A 19,297-nucleotide genomic window follows, 5' to 3' on the forward strand; every position below is an offset into this window, starting at 1 on the left:
AAGCCGATCATGGAGATGTTGAGTTTCTCCTTCACTCGCTGTCTCCCAGATCCTTTTCATCCGCCGTGCTTTCCTTCAACCGTCCACTCCTCTTCCTTTTGAAACCTTTTCCCAGTTTTCCTTTTTGGTATCTTAACTCTCTTAGCTTTCAGCCGTCCTCAACCGCTCTACCGTAGCCTTTTTGCTCTCCTAAAACTTTCCCCAGCCGTCCCTAATTTCTCCCTTCTCTCTGTCGGCTGTCGCTAAAATCACTCCCCCCTTTTTAATCCTAGCCGCTGCTCTAGACACTCTCTTATTCTCCCCCAATCTTCAGTCTTCTTCACACCTCGTTCATAGCTCTCTGTATCTTTTCTGTTTTATCTCCATTCAGGCTTTCTCTCATTTTTCTTATGCAGCTATCCTTTCTTGCTTGTTTCCGTCACTCTCTCCGTAAAAATCCTTGTTGCGGCTGATCCTTTCTCTCGTTTTTATATGGTGAATCAACCCTAAAACCTGATTGTACTTTCTTCAGTAATTGCACTCCCAGGAGCCGTCCCAATCCTCTTTGCAAGCTGCGCAAGTCCGCAGCTTTCATGCTGCGGCAAAATTTTTTTTCTTTTTCTTTACTTAAATGAAATTGACAAGATATAAATAATAGAAATAACAATAAAATGCAATCAAAAACACAAATGCTTGTAACCTGAAATATTAATATTTTTTGGAATTTTTCTTTTCTTTGAAAAATAATTAAAATGTATCAAAAAGTAAATAATGCCTATTACACTAAAAGCTTCTTTTTTTTTTTTTTAATTTTCAAACTTTTCATTTTTTCCTTTTTTCAAAAATAGGCCAATATGCATTAAACCATTTTTCCCTTTTCTTTTCCCCCCCTTTCTTCATTTTTCATTTTTCACTTTTCCTCTTTTTTCTTTTTTCTCTAAAAATTCTACGCTAAACTTACAAAATAAAAACTACAAAAACAACTAAAAACTAAAAAGGGAATAAAACTAAAATAAAATAAAACCTAAAAGGGCTAGACAAACAAATAATGAACTAAAACGCAAATCATCTAAACACAAAAGCATTAATTCAAAATTTGGTGTTTACAGTATGTTTGTTTTTGTTTTAGTTTTGGTGGTTGGTATAAGGACCCTCCTTAGGGTCTACATTTTGGTTTTGGTGATAATTATAAGGATGTAATAGTGTGAGCAGGTACTTTTGAGAATGTAATTATAACTCTTTTGGGTTTGTATATAGAACTCTTTTGAAGTTTCTGGCTTTTATTGTTTTAAATTTTGAGTCCTGACGCGAGTTAGGCAGGCGGCCCACCGATACCCTTGGGTTCGCCCTTGGGAGAAGTGGGGTCGTCACAAAAATCATATATTTTATAAATACCTATTTCATCGCGAAAAATTGGGCGCGACACTACTAATTCTCCCGTGCCCCGCCCCTGCTCCCCTCACTCTATCCCGTCTCATCCATGGGAATAATAAAAATTTGTTATATAATTTTAGTATAGTTAAATTTTAGCAAATAATCAAGTACTAAAATATGAACACATTACCAAATTATTATTCATTGTAAAATCACAGTTGAAACTCATAAAAACAATCAAACAAAAGTTATTTAAATACAATCTAATATAATAAAATAAATACAACTAAAGTAGTCAAATTTTCATTTTTTTATACAAATACAATCACTAATTCATTATTGTACAGTGTTTTTTTTTTTTTGAAAAAAATTAAGTATAATTAGAAATTTAATATAAATATATTAGTACATTTAGTATAACAAATTAATAATTTCTTTAAATAGATATATATAATTATTAATATAATTAGTAATATCAATTGTATTACATATATTAATATATATTACATAATATATATAATTATTAATATCGTTATCATAAATTTGTAATTAATTAAATTAAATATTATATATATAATTATATACCTATATATATATAATTATATATTTATATTTTTTAATGGGTGGCGGCCAGGGATAGAGTGGAGATATACAACCTAGCCCCCACCCTGTTTCTCAAGGGGGGAAAAATTTCCACCCCCCGTTAGCCTCCCGCGGGGCCGCCATTGCCGTCCTTAACCGCAACGTCGTCTCGCTCATCTTAGCCTCTTTAATACTGTTAATACGATCCTTTCGATTTTAAACCAAATTAAATCGGAGTGGTTACCAATTTGCTCACTCTAATGGCGATTGCAAGAACAGGAGTCTTCGTCGATGATTATTTAGAGTGTAATTTCCCTACATCTTCTCTCTCGTTCGTGGCTTTTTAATTTTCCTTTCTTTTTTGTGGTTTTTGTGGCCCTTTTTTGGGGATTCCATGGAACTTGTGAAATTGTGACAATGGAGTTGTTGAAAATTATTATCTCTAAGCAGATGCAAACACTTTGCCTGCTGAACTTCAGAGGCTACTCAATACCATTAGAGAACTCGACGAGCGTTCCCAAGGTAGGTTTTCTAATTTCTTCGGATTTAATATATTTTAGCATTTCTACCATTTCGATTAATTTTTTTTTCCTTCAATTCCCTTTGTTTTCCTTTCTTGTTTTATTTTTTCCTTTTTCTTCTTGTGCAAAGCGATGATAAATCAGGCAAGTCAGCAAACGAAGTTGTGTCTAGGAATGGCATCGCATAGGAATCATGATAGTTACCGTGATCAAGATAATGAGGAGGCATTCGAGAAAATGAAAAAGGAGATTGAGGCCACTCAAGAAAACACCTTAAGCCTGTGTACTGAGAAGGTTTTATTGGCCAGACAAGCGCATGATCTTGTAAGCTCTTTCTTTTTCTTTTTATTTTTTTAGCATTTTAAAAGCTTTTATTTTTATTTTTATTTTCTTGGGCCAGTGGTCGAGGGGGAAGGATTCAGGCTGTAAACTCGAAAATCTGTTAAATAATAAGCGTACTGCATTAATATTGATGATTGATTTTAAACAGATGCAACTCTAATTATTGAACATTTCATTTCAGTATTATATGGTTATTCCACCTCCAAGGCGTAGGATGGGATATTATGTTAATTGATGCTGGTTTAATTTAGGCTTACTACTAATTTCTTCTTTCCAATGTTCTCATGCCTTGAGGAATTTTAGAATTTTGGATTTGCTTAAATAGAGCTGTCATTTTAGCTTACTGATTGGTTAATTGGTGATGACACATTGCGGAATGATTTTTCGAGTCAAGGTTCGTTTCATGTTCCTGTTTTCCAGATAGACAGCCACATAAAACGTCTTGATGAGGATCTGAACAACTTTGCTGAAGATCTTAAGCAAGGTATGTCTTAAGCTTTCTAGGTTGACCAACTATTCTGCTTTTGAATACTCTAAAGAAATGATGGAACAGACTAAACAAGTTCAACTATTGATGATAAGTGGCACTTGGATTAGTCTCATACTGTGTGCTTCACCATTCTCAATGAATTTTTTTTTTTTTAATATTTTGTAAAAATCTCCAACAATGCTAACTAGACTTTATACCCTATCTTATTTTTTTTGCAGCTGGTCAGTTTATGTTCTTAATTTCTTAATTTCTTTTCTTTCTATGATTCTTGTAGAGGGAAAATTAGCAGCAGATGAGCCAGCTATTCTTCCAACGTTACCGTTGGTCCCTAAAAACGAAAAGCGTAAACCAATTTATGGAACACCTCAGTCTAAGAAGCTTGATTACAGGGACAGAGATTGGGACCGGGAGCGTGATAGAGACTTTGAACTGATGCCTCCTCCTGGGAGTGGTAATAAAAAGGATTTTACTGCACCTGTTGATGTTGATCAGCCAATTGATCCTAATGAGCCTACCTACTGTGTCTGCAATCAGGTTCTGCCTTCTGTTCACTTGGTTTGCTATGATATGACTGTTCCCAGTCTAGGCCTTGGATTTAATTTTCAACTGACCTGCACATCTATATGCTTAATGTTCCATTATTCAGGTGTCATTCGGGGATATGATTGCTTGCGACAATGAAAATGTATGTCCTTGTACTAAGTTGTTTCTTTTACGTGTGAATGTTGTTGTGCATTTGAGATTACATCTTTGTATGATACGAGGATTTATGCTAGTAGCTGCAGATCTGAAGTACCTGTTGATTCCTCAAATAAATCAGATCAAAATTGTATTTATTTAGTCTAGAAACTAGGGATCAATGTTAAACAAGAGTTATGAGTGAGAAGGGATTGCATTGACTTGTAAACTTGAATATAAACTCTTTAACACTTTCATGGATGTTGTCAGGTTACACTCAACTTTTTTGTATTGCCCCCCAGAAGTCTTAAATAGCAAATATGCCATGTCAGCCAAAAATGCACCTTACCGACGAGTTGAAATCTTGTTAATGATACTGAGGGAGTAGTAGACTGTGAAAGTAATCCACAAAGCCCTGTTTGGTTATTATTATCTTTCTTGCCCAATAAGAAGAAATGATTTGTCAAGACTTATGGAACCTGTGCTTGCTTTGTAAGGAGATATGGTTCATTATGCCAAAATACTGATTTTGTAGTTTAGACATGGAAACATAAAAGCATGAAGAAGAAACCTTTCATGTTTTCCAAGTGACCATGCATTATAAGATCAAAGCTAGAAAAGGGTGGAATATAAATTTACAATGAATATATCTGGCAAACAGTATTGGCACTGATGAAGGTTTGACCTCGTTTCTTGGTAAATATATATATATATATATATATATATATATATATATTGGCAAACAAGTTATTGTCAGAAACTGCTGTAAGTTTACACGTTTCAGCTGTAAATTGCTGCTGATGTTTTCATGCCTGAGTTATATAACTCTAATCTCCCGCAACCTCTATTTGTTTTTTTGGTCCGAGTTATGTAATTCTAATCTTATGCAACATCTATTTTTTCTTGTTATATAGCTCTTACCTCATGAAACCTACATCTCTTGTTCTTCTCAGTGCCAAGGCGGTGAATGGTTCCATTACTCTTGTGTTGGTTTGACACCAGAGACAAGATTCAGAGGAAAGTGGTATTGTCCCACCTGCAGACAATTGCCACACTAATTTCATATGTAATGAATTTGATCTCTAGCAGTAAGGCAGCATGTTCATTATATCTATGACTAATTTTGATGGAGTACCGCTGTAACTTTTAGAAATGCTGAAATTCTGTGCGTGCGTGCGCTTTTTTTTTTTTTTTTTTTGGGTGTGTGCGTGCAGTCTCGTGTGTTCACATGCGTGATGTGTCTTTGGACTTATCCGGAATGTCCGTCGTACAGGTAGCCCTATTATAACATTATTAATCGTTTCAAGTTGGATAGTTTCAAGATGGTAGGCCTATTTGTCCATGATTCTCGGCGTTTAGTTGGATAAACCATTGAACTTTTACCTTTCTATTTTTACAGGTTGTTATTACTTTACCCTTTTAAACTGTCTCTATACTATTTTTTAAGTGCAATTAATTTTTTCAGCAAAAACTTAGTTTATTTCCTTAATAGGAGAGACAAAACGGAGGGGCGGCATAGACCTTACCTCCTAGAAGCACAAAGCAAAAATTAAGCTGCGTGAATAGAGTTGCCCTAGTATTTTCTAAGGGAAGGAAGACCAATTCTGTCCAGTCTAAATGCCCATCGGGCTTTAGTAGGGAGATCCGCAAATTGATGATAGGTTCTGTCACAACTTTCGTCTCAGCCAACATTTGAAGCAATCAGCCACTTGATTACCTTCGCGGAAGCAACGGGAAATGCTGACGAAATGGGACGACACTTGATTACCTTCGCGGAAGCAACGGGAAATGCTGACGAAATGGGACGAAAGTTGAAGGAGGATTTGAACTTCTGTATCAATACTTCATGGGCATCGAATTGCTTGCTTCAATATTTGAACTAGTACCAAAGTGTCCACTTCAACTTGCACTCTCACATATTCACGTGAAATATAAAAATTAACTCTAAAAAGAAGGGCCCTCGCCTCAGCTTGGATGCTAGTACTACTCCCAAAAGATGTTGAGAAAGTGAGTAGGAGCTTTCCTTCACCATCGCACAAGACTCCACCACCCCATGCCCTCCCAGGGTTGCCTATTGAGCAGCCATTCGTGTTGAGTTTAAACCCTCCCATAGTCTGTCTCAATCACTTCACCAATCTAAACGAAACTTGCTTACGAACAGAGTTGAGAGAAGCATAAAATTTTGGCCATGTCGTAAGGATAAAGGAATACCTCGGAAACTTCAGATTGAAGAGAATTCGCACATCGTCAAAAATAAATCCACAAATAGCCTCAGGACCATAAACTTTTCCTTCAAACCGCGCTTTGTTCCTAACCTTCCAAATATTCCAGCAAATCAAAGAAGAGATAATCAAGTGGACAAATTACAGAAATGCATTCATACACGAGCTAAACCACCAACTGGCCATGTAACCCTGTACTGCAGTAGAACCAAAGAATTTCCACACCTCTACGGCTATCTTACCCCCACAAAAAATATGGTCTAGAGTCAACATTTGCCTCTGTACAACAAAAACACTTCGAGGGGCCAGATATATCAAATTTACATACCGTAGAGTCCAAAGACAATCGATTTCTCAATAATCGAAGCAGGAAGAAGGATATTTTCAACGAAATTATGGGATGCCAAACCCTGGAGAAGATAAAAGACTGCGGCACATGAGTACGCACTAAATCAAAAGCCATGCATAGCGTGAAGACTCCAGACTGTGAGGTGCCCAGACCATCAAGTCATCCACTCCCTCTTCAATCTTAGGGAGAGCGAACTGACTAATCTCGCTTAATATGTCAGCAGGCACCCACACCGCCAAAAATTGAAAATTTCATCGCCATTTATTAAAAAATCAGAGACCTTGTGATCCGAAACATTGCCTAATCGCAATGACAAAGGCCTAGACTCTAACCAGTTATTGAACCAGAAATTTGAGCTCCCAGATCGAACAACAAAAGTGAGTTCAGGCAATTTCCGCACCTGAAGTATCCTACGCCACGTGGCAGAAGCCCCCACTAAGTCACCCACCATACCTGGATGGGCATTAGAAACGTACATAGTCATCATGAAATTAGCCCAGAGAGACGAATTCTGTCGAAACCTCCACTACAACTTCACTGAGAAAGCATTAACAACATCTGCCATGGAACGAAGACCTACCCCACCCTCCTCTTTAGCAGCACAAAGGTCCTTCCAACAAATCCAATGGTGTTTTGATTCACCCTCATCGATGCCCCAAAGAAAGTTAGCAAAAAGCCTCTCCACTGTGGCCAAAATAGACTTCGGGGGTGAAACCCCAGCCAATAAGTGAAGAGGAGTAGAGGACAACAGATGCTTTATAAGAACAATCTTTCCTCCTGGAGACAACAATCGATTCTTCTAGGAATTGATCTTAGAGTACACCATATTGCTTAAATCCTGGAAGAAGGCCTTCTTCTGTCGCCCCACGAACAGCGGACACCCAAGATAGCGTACATGAAACACCTTTTGAGAGAAACCCGTGATGCGCTGAATTGCAGCCCTCCTGCCTCGAGGCATTGTCGAGTGAACCATAAAACCACTCTTTGTAGCATTTATCCTTTGGCCTGAGACACTTTCGTACCTTGCCAACGTCTCCATTAACAACTTCAAAGATAGCGCCGAGGCACTAGAAAAGATCAGGATATCATCCATAAAACCTAAGTGGGTAATAGGAGGGCAAGCCCTATGAACTTTGAATCCACAAAATCTGGGATGCAATTGAAGTTGATTTAACAGACGAGATAGGACCTCCGCACCTAAAATAAACAAGGAAGGGGATAGAGGATTCCCTTGCCGGAGCCCTCGCAAAGTTGGGAAAAAACCACGTGGCATCCTATTAATGAGAACCGAAAACCATGGATTGAATACCAGTTGCCAAACCATATCTATCCACCTTTCTCCAAATCCAGATGCATGTAGAACGTTAACCAGGAAGACTCAAGACACCTCAAGACACCCTATCATAAGCTTTTGTCATATCCAATTTTAATGCAACATTTTCCCCCTATTCTTCCTTCCAATACCCATAATCACTTCCTGAGCAAGTAAGAAGTTATCGGATATTTGACGACCACGGACGAAACCACTTTGATTAGGGGAGACAATGCGGGGCAGCAGTAGAGCTAATCTCTTAGCAAGGATCCTCAACAACACCTTATTGAGGAAGTTACACAGACTAATAGGCCGAAACTGAGCAAAAGAGTTTGGGTTCTACACCTTGGGAATTAGCACAATTAATGTAGCTATGAGCCTCCTCGGTAACTCCGCTTCACAGAAGAAACTAACAACTGCATTATAAATGTCTTGAGCAATTATATCCCAAGCAAACGTGAAAAATTTTTCTGAATACCCATCAGGGCTTGTAGCACTATCCCCATCCATATTGAAAACTACACGCCGTACCTCCTTAATTATAGGAACCTTTTCTAACATATCATTGTCAGAAGGCAGAAGTAACTTGGGGATAATGAGCGATAAATCCCAAGAAGAAGTAGGCTCAACTGAAAAAAGCGACGAGAAATACCGAACAGCCTCTACACCTATGTCATCTTCCGATGTTATCCAATTGCCACTATTGATTGTAATCTCCTCTGCTTGATTACTAAATGAAAAAACTTGGTGTTCTTATCCCCCAAATCTAGCCAGCGAACTCTCGTTTTTTGCTTCCAAAAACTCTCCTCCACTAGCAAACACTGCCGCCACTCTGCGTTGGCTGAGTCATCCTCCTCCACACGCTTCTCCGCTGCAAGCACGGCCTCCTCAGCCTTCCTTGTATTATCGAAAATATTTCCAAACCATTGCTCATTCCACACTTTAATATCCGCTTTTGAGCAGGACAATTTAGTACAGACTATTTGAATAGGAGTGCCGACACACTCTTGTTGCCAGGAGGCCTTAACAACATCTCTAAAACCTGAATGAGAGGTCCACGCATTTATAAATCGAAAAGGTCGAGGCTTCCTTCAACCCGTGTAATGACAGAGAGCAAAAGGGGAGAGTGATCTGATGGATCCCTAGCTAGATGTGAAACATACAGCACAAGACTAGCATCAAAGCATGAGTTATTGATTAAGAGCCAATCCAGTCGCTTCCAAATTCGCACCCGACCAAAGTGATTATTACACTACGTATAAGAAGAGCCAGAAAATTCAGCGTCAAACAGTTCAACAGTAGACAAAAAATCCAAAAAGTCAAGTGCCTCAGATAGATGGAAAGGCAGAGTTCCTTTCTTTTCCCCCGCCTCTACCACAACATTAAAATCCTCATCTACAAGCCATGACCCAAGTAAAGGCTTGCCTTGCAGCAAACCGCTCCGCAACACCCGTCTCTCCTCCCCCGTGCAAAATGCATGGGCAAAGGAGACAGTCAAAAAGGATAGAAAAAAATTAGGTAGACAAGAAAAGAGAAATGCTGCTCCCCCTCACCCACCAGCACAAGATTAAATGGGCCATTATAAAATAACCATAGTGAACCAGAAGTATTGCATACTACATTATCAAAAAGGAACTTTTACCGAAAAACTTCCGCAAGCATAATATTGGCACGAGTTTCACAAACTACCAAAAGCTGAATGTGATTCTGCAATATAATTTTCCTTAAACGCCTAAAGTGAGAAGGTTTAGACAAACCTCTTATATTTCGGAAAAGGGAATTAATCATTAGATAATGCTTGGAAGGAATTCTGTGATTTGGTTGATGAAGATCGTAGCGTTCTATCTGAAGGGGCTATTAAGCGATACATGCTTCCTAACCATCTAGAGCGAGTCATCTTGCGCACACTGTGTGACGACCCGAATCTTACTTATTTTTAATTCTATTTTACTGGCTTATTTAATTATTTATTCACCTGTTTTCTCCAAATAATTTATTTCAACCATTTTAAAACCATTTTTTTGGAATGACGTCTTACTTATATTTTTAAAACGTCCCGTTAGAAAATTCAATTTTTCTGTGGTTCATTTAGTAAGGAATAGCGAATGCACGTTTTTCGAGACAAGTTCGATCCGAGAGTACATTAGTCTTGGAGAATTAAGAATGATCAATAGTAGACTAAGAAAAATTAATTGAGGGATTAGATGTGAGTGAGTTAAAATTTAAGCCTTATACTGTGCGTGCGTTGATAGTTTCTTGAAAGTCACGCCGATACGACTAATTGGAGATTTGAGGATTTAGTACTAGACTAATAAGTATGAATAATCATAGTGTTAGAGGAATTATCTTGGAGGATTAGTGTTTAAGTGTAGCTAACAAGAGAGAAAGTGGTAGTACAAAACCCTATTTAGTTACTATTAAGAGTTGACTTTTGGTACAACTTTAAGTTAGCTTCCTCAACACATTTCTTCATTCTTTCTCTCCAAGAATCAAACCACCAACACTCCCTCACCATCTCTCATTTTTGGCCAGCCTTAGAAGCTCCAAAGGGAAGAAGAAAACTTCATCTTCTAGCTCCAAGTTCGCTTGCTTTTCATCATCCAACTCACAAACCACTTGGAATTTCACTCTAGCTTGAAGAAAGGTGCCATCTTGTAGAGTTGCTTGGTGAAATTTTGGTGGGACTCTCACTTATATCTAGGGCTTAGTTGCTTGGAAGGTAACCCCCTTCACCCTCTTTAATCTTTCAATTTATACAAAGATTGATGGTTGGTTTTCATGGGTTTGAAACCCTAATCAAGTTATTAGGTTAGTGGATTTGAGGAAACATTTATCTTGCTTTAAATCCTAGGCTAGCGGTCTTTAGGAGACCTTTAGGTAGCTGACTTGAGGTCTTATTGCTTGATTGTTGTTGTTTATGTGAATTATAGCTTGATTATGGTTTGATAGTGGAGAGAAATTCGAAGGAAGCCGTGAGAGTGAGCTGTCCGAAACTCTGTTCTTGTTATCCTGCTTTTATGTGAGAACCCGTACTTTTTTCATTTTCTAGGGTTTTATTTATTTCATGGCTTGTTTTCCGCATTTTCTTTATTAGGAAAATTTTCTAGATAATTTTTATGAGTAAATATAGTTTTTAGATGATTTTTCTATTATCGAATAGGTTTTGAGAAATTAAGAGCGTATACCGGACGTGGGACCCACTAGGGCGAAAAGTTTGGAAAAATTCGGCCAACTCGGTTAAGTTTTGGATACTGGAATTAATTTACCGGGTGTTAAGAGATAATTAGAGGGTGCTATTTGGATTGGTGTGAGAGGAAACAAAAAGATAGAGATGCATTAATGATGGTGACAAGTGTCACCATAGGGTTGGTAGAAACTTTTGACTACTATTCCATGTCTTACCATTTGACTTAATAAACTAAAAATTTACCAAAAATTGCTCCATTTCTTAGCTCAAGGGGTCGGCTCTCTCAAGGAAGGAAGGAAAGAAAACCTCTTCAATTTCTTGATTCCCTCTTGCTCAAATCCAATCACTCAACCATCTATTCTTGTTTTTGTTCCATAGAAAACCTTAAGGGAGTGTTTGTGAGTTGTTTTGTGGAGTTACTTGGAAAGCAAAGAGGACTAGTTGCTCTCTTTCTTGTTTTGCTAAGCTAAGTTGAGAAGGACCCCTCTCCTCCCTCTAATGATGTTAAATTCATGATTGGTGGTAGTATAAGGTGCAAATTTATGGATTATATCTTGATTTGTGGTTGAATTGATGAAGTTTTGTAATTATTGGGGATTTTTCTGTTTTAATATGAATATGATTATGTGGTCATGTATGATGATTCGAAAAGATATTTGAGGAATCTAGAAGGTGGAAAAAGTGGTTAATTGCAAGAAATTTCTGTTTTGGAAGAAAATTGAAAAAACTAGGGTTTCATTGTTCTTCATTCTGCCTGGTACTATAGCTCATAGTTAGAGGCTGAATTTGTGACGACCCCACCTCCCCCTAAGGCGTACCAAAGGGTTCGGCGGACCGCCTGCCCAGCTCTCGCCAGGACTCACTCACTATTTTAATTGAGTCACGTACACACATCCATGAACCATAAATAACATTCCCAATTCAAGCTTATAATTTACATTAATAGAAATTGAGGTACAAAGTCTCAACACACCCAACTAGTTCAATACGTATACAATCCAAGTACAACATGTTCCATTCGAGGAATAGCACGAGTACAAGACCAAAAAGTCAAAAGTCAAAACAAAAGGCTACGCTAGTCTTTTACAAGTCTCACGCGTCACTCGTACCCCTGAAAGGAAAACAAATGGAGTGGAATGAGCTAAAAGCCCAGTGAGGTTCCAAATAGCAAATTGACCATTATTTAGAAGTACAAGTTTTCGGTATAGCAAAGTAACAAGCATGAAGAGTTCATAAATGTGAGCAATAACACGTCAAGTAGCAATCTTAAAATGAGAGAGTGTAGAAGTTTTTCAAAAGCAACAATAATCCAATAAACAATATTCACTCCAAAGTATAAGGATACAGATGACTCTCAGGAGCCAAATTCCCGTTGCATTACCAGAAGCTTGATCACGTAGTAGTTGACACTCCGTCAACTTTCAAGTAAGTAACCAATCCAGTAGAACACCACTTACACGACTCTCCGTCCACCGTTCAAACCCCCTACTGGGCCCAAAATCCTCAATAAACACGGGTGGTAATACTCGAGTATACCGATTAGTCGAGGAGATATCACTCCACTCGACAATACAAGAGACCCAGGGTTCGTTACCCAATCGACCAAGCCCTTGCCGGCTCGACTAGAGTAACTCGCCACAGGGTTTCTGGAATTCCAGGAAGTGCGCGCATCATAATCAAGTATATCAAGTCAATTGCAACAATAAACAAGTATATCACGTAAGGGCAAGTGCGATAAAGTACACTCTTGCCCTTACAATTCACGTATATAACATGTAATCAGATTGGTCACGTATCAAGTTCAAGTATCAAGTTCAATTCGGTATTTGAAAGCACTCACCAAAAGATATAGTGCCTTTACTGGTCACTTTCAGGTTATACTCCGGGTTCGGAGTCCAAATCTGCGATAAAACTCAGTTTGAGAACTTTGAAACACGACTTAGATTCGAAACTTAAACGTTTCGTTCAATAAAATTCAAGAAATTGGAATTCACTTGGATGGTAGTGTGAAACACTTGCTCACTTTTTAAACGGTAAAACTTTGTAACTTTTATACTTGAAATCGTCATGCGAGTGGAAAATACAAGGAAAACATACTTCGAGCAATCATGATTGCATTTCTCAAGGGTACAAGTTCGGCCAAGTCCTTACTTATATACCTCGGAACAAGAAGACTCAAGTACCCTAGATGGTTCAAGCAGTAATCACTCTTAACCCTTACTCAAGTTGCAAGTAGTTCTCTAGTCTTCGAGCGTAAATTTGGGCAGCATGCCCCTTGTGTTTACCTAATTTTCCAGCCATTTAGGCTTCATTATTTTTCTTCAACAACAACCCAACATCATACATATCAGCAATTTATGTCAAGAGCCGTTCCATAGGCTCACAATATCATAATAACAAGAATCGCATTAAGGACAAGTGCAGAAATTCAATTTAGCACAAGACAGATTTGACGTACAAATGCGGAAATAACATATCCGAGGCTACGCTTATCGGATTGAGGCGTAACTTATGCCGTTTCGAAGCTAAGACACAGAGATACAATGTTCATGAAGGTCACTTTGTCCAGTTTCTAATGTAACTTGGTCAAATTCTCAAATTACTAAACCAGAAACCAATTCGTCAGCTGTTTAAACGCATTACGCTGTAACGGACATAACTCAGTGTAAAAAAGTCCAATTCAGGTGTTCTTAGAGGCATTTTAAAGCTACTTCAGAACACTACAACTTTCATGTTTTGGCCTAGAGCTAAATCAGTACGGCTCCTAGTCAAAAAATGTGATAAACTGGACTTAACTGATGAAACGGACTGCTGGGAAATACTTAGAACAGTAAGGGTATTTTGGACTTTTCACATCCTACATTGCTCCGATTGAGCTGAAATTTTGTAGGCACCTATAAAATGCCATTATCTACAACTTTTATTCTTTGACCTAAGGCCAAAACAGCCTCTAACATACAGATAAAAATTCGGACAGAATGTTGAGACAATTTTCCAGATTTTGGAAATTTTGAGTTTCTAGTGAATCTTTCCTTAATTTCTTGGTCCAATCACTACCAAAACACCATATAACGCCTCAATTGCAACATATAAACATCATACAATCATTTGGGCAGATTTTTCCCCAAACCCTAGTCATCAAATAAGAAAGGGGAAAACTTCTAAAACATGCTAATCATCCATGATTTCACCATAATCTCAAGTTGTTAAGCTTAATTTAACAAGATTGAAAGTAAAACTTGGAGAGATAAGTTCTCTTACCTTGGTTAGAGGTCACTAAGAGTAGCCCAAGCTTCCTTCTTCCAAAAGCTTACCACAAATCACCACTTAATCACTCAAGAACAAGTTTAATCAGTTTACTTTGTTTATTTTCTCACTAAGTTGTTGGATTTGAAGATGAAATGAAGAAATTTCTCTTGGTGTTTTCTTCCCTCTCCCTCACGGCTCCTTGGCAGAAATATCAAGAGAAATGAAGCTAAGTTTGTCTTATAATAAAGCCAAAAGATTAGAACTAATGGTGTCCACAAATTGCCCAACACTTGGCCACTCATTTTTCTCTTTCTTTCCCTTGCTTATAAGCCACAAATTTTGGTCCCCTTAGCTGTAATATAAGAAGATATTTTGCTCAATTGTCAATGAGCTTGTAGGGTAAGAAAGTGGTGGTCAAGTGGTGCGTTCAAACGGTAATGCGCGGGACCCGCCGGTTCGCGCCGTTTTTCTTAAAACTCACGTACTAGGGTTTTTACTTCCCATTCACTAACCTTACATCATTGCTACTACTCACATATTATTTCTCACTTAAAAGTCACTTTTAATCATCAAATTGATCCTCGGCCAGTACCGAAAATTCATCCGGCGAAAAATCGCGAAAACCCTAATTTTGCTCAAATCTTGAAACCGAAGTGTAAAACCCTATTTCCAGGTTCATCTGCACTTATTGTTGAACAATTGGGTAGTAGGGTCTTAATAAATAATAATTTCCAAATAAAAGGAAATTTTTAAGAAAACGTGAGGAATTTACAATTTCAATAATTAACATTAGAATCTCTAGTAAAATATGAAAGATTTAAGAAACCGTTTAGTCACAAGTAAACTAGGGTTTTTGATTAAAACATTAGGGTTTCTAGTCGTTTAAAACAAAATAAGGTTTTAAATCAAACCCGAAGAAATATACTTTAATATTTTCTTCACAAACAACCTCCTAATATTCGGGATGTTACAGAATTGGCCTTGGGTTAAAACATAAAAGTTGTAGGGAATGATATTTTAGATATGCCTACAAAATTTCAGATCAATCGGAGTAGCGTAGCTTGAGAAAAGTCGAAATTACCCTTGCTGTCATAGTTTTACCCGAATTTGAGAATTGCGTCTGTAATTAGTTATTTTGGTTAGGAATGCTTCGGAATTGGTTGTTGAGGTCTTCTGATGAAATGTAGCCCTATTTCTAAGCTTTCGGATGGCTTTGGAATTACTGGATTTGGACTTAGGTAGCTTGTTTTATGATGTTTACACCAGAATGCGTTTTGTGAATCTGTTTTTCCGGTTCTGGTGTAGTATCTTGCATTTTTGACCTTGTTACACTTGAAACTGGACAGAGTTGCCTTCTGGAACATTGTAGCCCTATCTCTTAGATTCGAAACGGTGGGTCTTGTACCTTCATCCGATAATCGTAGTGCCTTTGGTGCCATTACCGCAAAATGAGGTCAAAAACTATTTTTTCAGGGCTAAAGCCTATTCCATTTCCGGATATTTCTGGTTTCCTCTATTGCTTGTATATGCTTATGGAACCCTATTGGGGTCATATTTGGCATTGGTTTATGACTCGTTATCGAGTCTCATTGTACTTTTTTGCATGTTTTAGGGCGTGACGGTGGTTCACGACGTTCTTTTGACGGAAGTGCATGAAACACCATTTGCAAGCTTGGTGAGTGTACTACTCACTTGTGTGTTACTATATGGCTTTGATACTTGAACTTGATGCGTTGAATGTTAAATGATTGAAGTGAGAGCGTACTTTATCACTCTCACTTATTGCTTATCATGTTATTGGAATGTTACATGAAATGAAAGTACTTGACTTGGTGTCGTTTGGACGAGTATCCAACGACCATGATTGTTACCATTGAGCTCAACCCCATTGGTAGTTGATTGAATCGAGCCGGCAAGGGCTTGGTCGTGCCAATTAATGAACCTTGGGGACTGTTATGGAATCTTGTAGTATGAGAGACTCTCGATTCCGGTATACTCGAGTAATACCACAGTGCAAGTGTTTGGAGTTCGGGCCCGGTAGGGGAATGTTAGGTGGAAGGAATGGAAGTAAAGTGAAGTCTACGGTTGGTTACTTTTAAACATTGACGGAGAGTCAATGAGATCCGATCAAGAATGCAAACGAGGAAAAGGGCTCTTGAGAGCCGCCCGTATCCTTTTATCATCATTATTGATGTGTGTCTTTATTTACTTTTGATGAATTGGACTGAAAAGCTTGATGCATCTATGAACTTGGTTGCTTGAGTAGTATTATCTCACTGGGCAATTAGCTCACTCTATTCCTTGTGTTTTCCTTACAGGAAAATAAATACTTTTGGACTGCAATTGATATTTGGTTGCCGAATTGAGCTAGTTGGACATATCTTTTGTATAGCTCATTTATTGAAACCCTAAATGTACTTTTGGGTCCGTATCTCTTTTGTTTTGGCAAACCATACATGTATCCACTTTTGAATACTTTTGTATGCCACTTTGGATTGTAAATACTAAAGTTCAAGATGTGAATGTTTACTTGATATTTGGTTGGGTTCTGACGGGTCGGTTACTACTCATGGCCGACTCCGGATTTCTTTTTTTTTATTTTTTTATTTTTTTATTTTGATTTGTTTACACACGTTTGTAAGTTCCGGAACGCAATAGATCGCTCTAAACTGCAGCGTTAGTCCTGGCGAGAGCTGGGCAGGCAGTCCGGTAACCTCTTTGGTTCGCCTTAGGGGAAGGTGGGGCTGTCACAGGTGGTATCAGAGCCTAGGTTTGAATTAGTTTGGGTGTAATAGAAATGCTCGATTTGAGGGTTCTTTGTTTATGGCCTTTAAGCTTATTTATGGTTAATTGCTCTTTTGGTGTAGGATGGCCGGACAGGGTGAGCCTAGTGATAGTCCTCCGGGCTAGAGACCTCGTGAAGCACTTCCAGTGATCCCATACCAGATTCGGCCAGGAGGGGCCGTGGTTCGTTGGAGCCCGGCTAACCGCCTCAGACGGTGTGAGTGCCGACATAAGTATACTTACCCTAACGCTCTAGTGTTGGCCGTGGCCGCGGAGCGTAAGAAGTTGGCCGGAGAGAATGCTCGACTTGAGGCCGAGGTGACCCAGCTTAGGGCGGCCAATGAGAGACAGGCCGAGCGTATTAAGGGCTTGGAGTACGACGTGCTAGAGGTAGAGGATAGGGTGGATGACCTCTACACTCAACTTAGGGAAGTCCGTGAGCGCGAGTCTAAGAGAGCCCGAAAGGTGAAGGTTCGAGCTGTCTCGATCCTGAACCTCTGTACTGACGTGGTCGAGGACGTGAGTGACGAGGACTCTTGTGCGGGGCCTGAGGCTGGGGTTGGATCCACTCCATCCGGTGGGTCTACTAGCTCGTCGTCAGACTAGGTTACGACTCCTAGGGTCTTTGAGATAGTTTTGTTTCTGTACATAGGACGGATAGGGAAAGAGCCTTAGCTAATCGTTTTGTACGTCTAGATTAGCTACGTGTATATTTCTTTTGATGAGGCCATTCCTTTGGGGATTGTCCATGTTTGTACTTGACTTGACTGTACTTGACTTGACTGCTTGTTGCTATGTGTGTTGTGTGCCTTGTTTGGAATGTATATATATGTTTTTAAAAGTTTTTGGGTTTTACTTACATGCATTGTTATTATATTTGTTTAGTACAATTGCCTAAACCAAGTAAATCTTATGGAAGGCACACGTAGTGGACGGAGACGTGGGGGCGGGAATAGGCAACCTACGCCAGACCGGGGTGTTGGGGAAACCTCCTCTGGACCCAATTCTGAACCGAGAGTTGACCCCAATGTACAGATAACTGCCGCTATGTAACAAATGACCAACCTGCTGGCACAAGTGATGCAGCAACAAGGCCAGAATCCAAACCCTAATCCTGGAAACCCTGGAAACCCTGGCAATCTTGTCGAGAGCGAAGACAGAGCTCTCGAACGATTTCAAAAGTTTGCTCCACCCAAGTTCATTGGGGAATCCGATCCGGATGTCGCCGAAAGGTGGCTCGAAAGATGGTCGATATTTTCGCTGCCCTGCACTATACCGCAGAACGGCAGGTGACTTTTGCCGTTTTCCAGCTGGAAGGGACGGCCCGTTCCTGGTGGAATGTCATACGGCAAAAATGGGAATGGGAACAAACGCCCAGGACTTGGATAAATTTTATGAAAGAGTTTAACGTGAAATTCTTCCCTCCTCTGGTTCAGGAGAGTAAAGAAGATGAGTTCATCCGACTCCGCCAAGGAGCTCAATCGGTGGCGGAATACGAGAGCCAGTTCACCCGCCTGTCCAAATTTACGCCTGAGTTGATTGTGACAGAGCAACGGCGAATTAGGCGTTTTATCCAGGGCCTAAACGTGGAGATTCAGAAGGACTTGGCAGTGGCTCAAATTAATGCTTTTAGCGAGGCCGTTGAGAAGGCCCAACTAGTAGGGAGTGCCAGGATCCAAGTACGGAACTTCCAGGCGAAGAAGCGGGGTTTTCCTGGAAGCAGCTCTGGACAAGGGGATAAAAGTACTCCCTCCAAGTTCCGATGAGGAACTGGAGGTGGACGACAGATAGGTTTCGGCAGAAGGGCTCAGTCCAGGGGTAGCTCAGCCGGAAGAGGCCAAGGCGGAAACTTCCAGAAGGGTTCCGGTTCGGCATCCTGTGGGCCTTGTGGATACTGCGGAAAGCCGAATCACTCCGAAAATAGTTGCTGGAAGAAAGGGGGCAAATGTCTGCGTTGCGGAAGCGCAGACCATCAGCTTGCTACCTGCCCACTTTTAAAGCAAGACGGAAAGGGGGCTCAAACCGCGCCAAAGACCAATGCTGGACCAGTTAGGGGAGATGGGTCCAAACCTAAGGTGCCAGCTCGAGTGTATTCCTTAGAGCCCTAACAGGTCCCAGATTCCTCGAAGGTCATAGAAAGTACAATCCCTATTTTCCACCGCTTTGCTAAAGTTTTAATTGATCCTGGTGCCACTCATTCCTTCGTTAACCTTGGTTTCATGTGTGGC

At 39.5% G+C, this 19,297-nt stretch overlaps 3 protein-coding genes across 5 annotated transcripts; 1 reads left to right on the forward strand and 2 right to left on the reverse strand.

Moving 5' to 3' along the window:
* The first annotated feature begins 1,976 nt into the window (after positions 1–1,976).
* On the forward strand, positions 1,977–5,127 carry LOC113694238 (PHD finger protein ING2-like). 3 transcript variants are annotated; one of them, XM_027213120.2, is made up of 7 exons: positions 1,977–2,241; positions 2,386–2,457; positions 2,587–2,780; positions 3,219–3,282; positions 3,563–3,822; positions 3,935–3,973; positions 4,920–5,127. In XM_027213120.2, exons 1-7 carry the CDS (start codon positions 2,196–2,198, stop codon positions 5,022–5,024), a joined length of 780 nt encoding a protein of 259 aa, XP_027068921.1. In that variant the 5' UTR covers positions 1,977–2,195; the 3' UTR covers positions 5,025–5,127. The 3 variants fall into 3 exon arrangements, with proteins under 3 accessions (XP_027068921.1, XP_071909523.1, XP_027068922.1); XM_072053422.1 differs by lacking the exon at positions 4,920–5,127 and adding an exon at positions 4,068–4,223 and having other exon boundaries at positions 1,978–2,241; XM_027213121.2 differs by having other exon boundaries at positions 1,987–2,241; positions 2,587–2,750.
* Positions 5,128–7,063: 1,936 nt separating this feature from the next.
* On the reverse strand, positions 7,064–7,861 carry LOC140008761 (uncharacterized). The gene is made up of 2 exons (XM_072053626.1): positions 7,433–7,861; positions 7,064–7,336 (listed from the first exon to the last, which is right to left on the reverse strand). Exons 1-2 carry the CDS (start codon positions 7,859–7,861, stop codon positions 7,064–7,066), a joined length of 702 nt encoding a protein of 233 aa, XP_071909727.1.
* A 327-nt stretch (positions 7,862–8,188) lies between these two features.
* Positions 8,189–8,912, reverse strand: LOC140008762 (uncharacterized). The gene is made up of 3 exons (XM_072053627.1): positions 8,855–8,912; positions 8,652–8,801; positions 8,189–8,568 (listed from the first exon to the last, which is right to left on the reverse strand). The coding sequence occupies exons 1-3, from the start codon at positions 8,910–8,912 to the stop codon at positions 8,189–8,191; spliced, it is 588 nt and encodes a 195-aa protein (XP_071909728.1).
* Positions 8,913–19,297: the final 10,385 nt, after the last annotated feature.

This window comes from Coffea arabica, chromosome 6c, assembly GCF_036785885.1.
Source record: "Coffea arabica cultivar ET-39 chromosome 6c, Coffea Arabica ET-39 HiFi, whole genome shotgun sequence".
In the NCBI taxonomy this organism is placed as follows: Eukaryota; Viridiplantae; Streptophyta; class Magnoliopsida; order Gentianales; family Rubiaceae; genus Coffea; species Coffea arabica.

Excerpts from the sequence above, each read along its gene's own strand:
- LOC113694238 (XM_027213120.2), top strand. The coding sequence starts at position 2,196 with ATGGCGATTGCAAGAACAGGAGTCTTCGTCGATGATTATTTAGAGT. Across the intron at positions 2,781-3,218 it reads CCAGACAAGCGCATGATCTT|ATAGACAGCCACATAAAACG; the intron begins GTAAGCTCTTTC and ends CCTGTTTTCCAG. Across the intron at positions 3,283-3,562 it reads TGCTGAAGATCTTAAGCAAG|AGGGAAAATTAGCAGCAGAT; the intron begins GTATGTCTTAAG and ends TGATTCTTGTAG.
- LOC140008761 (XM_072053626.1), bottom strand. The coding sequence starts at position 7,861 with ATGGTTTGGCAACTGGTATTCAATCCATGGTTTTCGGTTCTCATTAAT. Across the intron at positions 7,337-7,432 it reads TCTCTCAAAAGGTGTTTCAT|AAGAATCGATTGTTGTCTCC; the intron begins GTACGCTATCTT and ends ATCAATTCCTAG.
- LOC140008762 (XM_072053627.1), bottom strand. The coding sequence starts at position 8,912 with ATGCGTGGACCTCTCATTCAGGTTTTAGAGATGTTGTTAAGGCCTCCT. Across the intron at positions 8,802-8,854 it reads AAGGCCTCCTGGCAACAAGA|CGGATATTAAAGTGTGGAAT; the intron begins GTGTGTCGGCAC and ends CCTGCTCAAAAG. Across the intron at positions 8,569-8,651 it reads GTGTTTGCTAGTGGAGGAGA|AGGAGATTACAATCAATAGT; the intron begins GTTTTTGGAAGC and ends GTAATCAAGCAG.